Consider the following 5,522-nt stretch of genomic DNA (forward strand, 5'->3'; position numbering starts at 1 on the left):
ACAGTAATTATTGTATTTTATTTGAGTACTAATTTAATTCAACTCGATTTAAGTTCTAACACTTACAAAACAAGATCAAGCAGCAAAAATATGCACTTTAAAATTGATTAGAGTTATAGATGATGACTTTAAGATGATTGTTTAGATACATTATAATATATCAATACGTAACATCATCATCAATACTTACACGTATCCTACCATAATTAAGGCATAATACTAAAAAAAATCCCTTAAACTATTCAATATAATTAAACAAAATTTTGTTCTTTTATTTCCTTTAATTAAGTCTATATACTTTTATTTTAAGTTAAAATAAATCTTTATAATTAATTATTAATTAATTCTCATTAATTAAAATGTCACTTGTAATTTTATATCCACATGGTACTAATATGGATAATAAAAATGTTACATACTTATGTTATTATGTCATATTAACATATCATATTATCATCAATTATGACATATCAGTATGTCACATCATCATTAATATTACGTTAATACCATATGATCTAAAATGACAAATAACATTTTAGTTAAGTCAATTATTGATCATAAAAGGCTTATTTGACTCCAAATAAAAAAATAAAGATTTTATTAAAGGTAATAAAATTATAAAAACTTATTTAAATTTTGTTGAATAGTTTAGGAGTTTTCTTAAATATTATATCCATAATTAATATGTTTTTGTTTGTATTATTGCTTACAAGTTTATAAAATATTTGCTACAACTTTCTTTTATTTTTTTTTGTTTTTTACAAAATTTTTGCTTCACATTAGGTTGATGTGATTTGAATTTTTTATTTATAACGAAACAAAGAGCAACCTAAATTGAAACTTTATGTTATTAATTAATCAATAATCAATTCAACAAAAGTCAAAGTTTTAGATTTCTGTTTATCGATAGAGTACGGAGCCCAAGTATGGCCTGAAACAAATGAGGCTTACAGGCCTGGGTGATGGGCTTCCTGGCCCATATCTACACGTTCACTTAAAGCTAAACAGAAGAGGGGACAAAAGTTTAGTTGGCAAGTAACTCTAAAAACGATATTCTTCAACATCATGTTACCTAAGAACATAACCATATCTCTGAGAATTTAACATATGTAGTGCGGTCCAAATATTAATTGATTGGCCCTAACTATAGATTTTCGGCTACTTGCCCTTCTTTTGCCTAATTTTTTTTTCTACATTAAGCTACTTATTATAGTTGAATTATATATATTTATCCGACTCCTTTTTCTACCGCTTATCATCTTAAAATTTAGTTACATTTTCTTATCAAATAAAGCACATATTAGTATTATTATCAACTATTATATCTATATGTATAAGAGAAAAAAAATTGCTTCAAATTAGTTTAAGACCCGTTTAGTTTATTATATCTATATCTGTAAAATAAACGTTCCTATTCAAAAATTAAAACTAAACACATAACTCTCATAAATAACAAAATGATGAATAATTTTACTAATATTACGTGAAAGAGTTATAACTTATATGTCAATAAATATAACAATTTACTTATTTTAAGTAAACAATAAATATTAAAAATAACGATTAAACAGAGACTAATTAAAAAAAACCTACTCCCCACCTTATTAATTAAAAATAACCAATAAAAATAATTCTAGGGTGCCATAAAAAAACCTTATTAATTAAAAATAAAAATCCAAAAAAAAAGAAATTATAAATAGAAAGTGAATTAAAAGAGAACAAAGGAACTAACTCATCTACCAAACAATTCCCTCACGATATGAATTACCTACCAAAGGCGGCCATCTAAATATCTAAAGTCCCACCCAACTACCTACCAAACCAAACTCAATGGAAATGACTTCTCCCCTCTCCTTCTTCTCCCACATTTATTACACTTCTCTCTCTTTAGTCTTAACCAATTCAACTAAGCTATTAGTACTAGTATACATGAAACAGTAGACAGCCTTCTTGGGTAGTTGGTTAGCCCACAGATAAATCTCTTTACATCATCCCCTTTCCAACCCAAAAGAAAAAGGAACCATCTTTCTATCCCTCTTTCACGGTTCTTTACTTCTTTGTTTATTAGCATATATCTTGTCCTTTGCTTAAGTACAAACTTCAGTTATTGAAAGAGAAAGAGAGAGAGACAGAGACAGAGAAAGCTTAAACGGAAGCAAAGTAAAGCAAAATGGGTGGCGATGGAAAGTTGTTCACTTTGGCTCAAGTATCTGAGCACAACACCCCCAAAGACTGCTGGCTCATCATCAATGGCAAGGTCATCTTTTTTTTTTTCTCCTTATTATGATGGCTTGATATGTTTGTTTAATGTCAAAGTTGAGGACTTTGCATGTTTCTGACATGTTGGTACTTTCAAGCTTGCATTTTTATATGTTTCATTTGCTGGTTTTTAATTGATCTATGAACTATGGACCCATTTAACAATTGCAAGTTTCTGAATATGGTTCAACTGATTAGTGGTTCGAATTTATGTCCTAGCACTTTCTGTCTTATGGTGTCTTTTGTGTGTGTGTTCTTTTTTTGGAGTTTAATCTACTGATCCATATGAGATTTAAATTGTTTTTCATGTGATTGAACTAAGCTGTTTTGTTTACATCTTTTACCCAGCTTGAAACATTGATTTGCATGTTTGAAGTTATATGTATATTCATATTCAAATTAGATCCTTACTCTCATAAGTTATGATGCAAAGGGGTCACTGTTGTGCTTTATCCGTGGAGTGGTGACAGTTATCATTTTGAGAAATTTTAGAATACCAAGAATTTGGATTGAAATTTTATCAGTGTCCTTCTCTAGATATGGGACAGCAAGACTTGAAAACTTTTTGGTAGAGGACTTGTAGTTGTTACTAACCTTCCTTAGATGGCTAATTTTATTCTCTATTATCTTCAGTATAGAGGGCGTGGGGGTGGTTGTAGATAACTTCTAGAGCTGACTATGAAGAGCTATCAAACTTTGAGCCTTTGTGTGGTTGTGTCTGACAATTAGATCTGAAGCTGCAATTATGCCATTGTTGGTCTAGCTTTTTAAAAATATACCAAATATTAAAAGAAAGAGTTCCCAGGTTTAACTTTAAGAGATAGATACTTAGAGAATGCAGCTTTAGTTGGATGCAGTTTAACTTAAGATTTTGGAAATATTTAAATTTTTTAATGATTTATTTTAGGATTCATGATGAAGAAGTTACATCTTCTGTTAGTTGTCATAGCTCCACTATATTGTTCACATAGTTTCTGAGGGGACTTATGAAATGCATACTCAGATCCACTGGAGGTCTATGTTAGGTTGGGTAGCTAATGAGATTTTTTGTAAAAACCTACTGGAAGCTTGAGTGCTTAAGCTCCTTGAAGTTATCTGATTAAATGGGGGATTTTTCTTCATTTTGGGATATGTTGCCTTTGTGATATTTTTGTTTTAATTTTCAAAGGATATAATTGGGCAAAACTTTTATAAATTTCATGGATAATGGGCCTTGTAGGTTGATTGAATAGGAAAACTCTGTTTCCATTTTATTACATGTTGACCTTTTGCTTCTTCATATGCCTGGTGATTTTGACTATGCCCATATTCAGTTCCCGCGCCTCTCCTGCAAGAGTGAATGGCTTGCTGTATTCTATTTATATGAAAATACAAGTTAGATGTCTAAAATCAAATGCGTTTATTTTTCCAGTCCTAGTTCTTTAATTACGAAACATACCAATCCAAAAGAAGCCTAATTTTAGAGTCCTTGCTACTTTTGAACCAACAATAAAATAAAGGGACTACTATTAATAGGAGCCTCAAGATTTATCTTGTGATAATTGTTTGGATAATTCTAGAAATATTCATTGATTTTTGTTTATATTTGTGAAAAATTGGACTTCCTCAGAAAGCACGCGTCTACCCTAGCTCAACTATGTTCTTTTGCTGCTTCAGAAGGACCAAAGAATATACAAGTTGAAGTACTCTCTTATGTCTCTTAATAGCTTCATATTTAAACATTATAATATAAATAGAATAAAGAGCAGAATCAAGGTTAAATTGAAGCTTATTATATGATCAAAGAAAAAAAACCAGTGAGAAATGAACAGGCTGGTATGCTGAGTGCTCTAGTTGCAGGAGAAATCATAAAAATTCAGTGTAAAAACCCATAAGTCTGTGCTGGTGATTTTGCTTTTGTGGTTGTTCTCTCTTTTGTATTTGGGTCACTCCATGATTTCTTCAATGGCTTTGTTACTTCATGCAAACTTCTCTGTATTTGCTTTTATGATTGTGAACTTGAGCAGGAATTTATCAATGTTATTAGAAACAAGACTGCTTATATGCTGCTATCAAAGATAAATTTAATCACAGAAGTGACAAACTTCCATACTTGTGTTTTTCTGAACATTAGCATCATAATTTGTTAATAATAGATTGCAGGTTATGTTTTTGAAAATTTTGAAGAGCACAATTTCTACAAATTATGTAATTCTTACTTCGTTTTGGTGCCTGTCTCATTTCTTGAAACAGGTTTATGATGTGACAAAATTTTTGGAAGACCACCCTGGTGGTGATGAAGTTCTATTGTCAGCAACAGGTACAAACTTGGAGTCTAATTTTATAATGCTTTTTTTGTAGTTTCTATTCTGCTTCTTAACATGTATACTGCCAAGAAGTTGACATGGTGTTAATATGTATATTATGCAGGGAAGGATGCCACTGATGATTTTGAGGATGTGGGCCACAGTGATAGTGCCAGAGACATGATGGATCAATACTATGTTGGAGAGATTGATGTCTCAACTATCCCCAAGAAGACCAAGTATAAGCCTCCTAAACAGCCTCACTATAATCAGGACAAGACATCTGAGTTCATCATTAAGCTCCTTCAATTCTTAGTTCCGCTTGCCATCTTGGGTTTGGCCGTTGGTATCCGCATCTATACCAAATAATCTTAAAAGTCCAGATTGTGTTCTGATGACAGAAAACTTGTGGTTTCATTTATGCTAATCATTGAAGACTGTTTGTCCTCTCCCTAGGTTGTTGTTATTGTTGTTGCAACTGGTAGTGTAGTGGAGTGACTGGAGTCTATGATTGCCAAGATAATTCAACACTTTACTTTTATTGAATGCAGAACTGAAAAAAGTATAATTGGAGATCATGAGAAGCCTCAAGTAACCGTAATCGGGTGCCGGTAACATGCTCTTAAAATCAAGGTGTATGGAAACCTGCATTTCTGTTACCCTGATTTTGAAGCAACATGGTCACAGTAGATAAGATTTGTAGGGTATGACTTGTTTAACTTAATGAACTTACTGCTTCTTAGGGATCTCCCAATATAAGCCTCTTTGCAAATATAGGATTATGGAGTGTTTAGTTGCGTTGCCTTGTCGTCTACAAATAGGTATGAATGAGGGTCCATAAAAAACAGACTGCAGGCTCCTATGGTGAATTTCAATCTCTAACACATAGCTAGTAAGATTGTCATTCCCCTTTTCTGGGGAAAAAGAAGGAGAAAAAGTTATATCCTCTTTTGAAAAACCAGGCAAAATAGACCAACT

General features: G+C 31.6%; 1 protein-coding gene across 1 annotated transcript; it reads left to right on the forward strand.

Moving 5' to 3' along the window:
• Window positions 1,814-5,122, forward strand: LOC18602741 (cytochrome b5). Its single transcript, XM_007034325.2, has 3 exons — window positions 1,814-2,257; window positions 4,492-4,558; window positions 4,669-5,122. Exons 1-3 carry the CDS (start codon window positions 2,171-2,173, stop codon window positions 4,911-4,913), a joined length of 399 nt encoding a protein of 132 aa, XP_007034387.1. The 5' UTR covers window positions 1,814-2,170; the 3' UTR covers window positions 4,914-5,122.

Source organism: Theobroma cacao, chromosome 4, assembly GCF_000208745.1.
Source record: "Theobroma cacao cultivar B97-61/B2 chromosome 4, Criollo_cocoa_genome_V2, whole genome shotgun sequence".
NCBI lineage: Eukaryota > Viridiplantae > Streptophyta > Magnoliopsida > Malvales > Malvaceae > Theobroma > Theobroma cacao.

Excerpts from the sequence above, each read along its gene's own strand:
- LOC18602741 (XM_007034325.2), top strand. The coding sequence starts at position 2,171 with ATGGGTGGCGATGGAAAGTTGTTCACTTTGGCTCAAGTATCTGAGCAC. Across the intron at positions 2,258-4,491 it reads GGCTCATCATCAATGGCAAG|GTTTATGATGTGACAAAATT; the intron begins GTCATCTTTTTT and ends TTCTTGAAACAG. Across the intron at positions 4,559-4,668 it reads AGTTCTATTGTCAGCAACAG|GGAAGGATGCCACTGATGAT; the intron begins GTACAAACTTGG and ends TATATTATGCAG.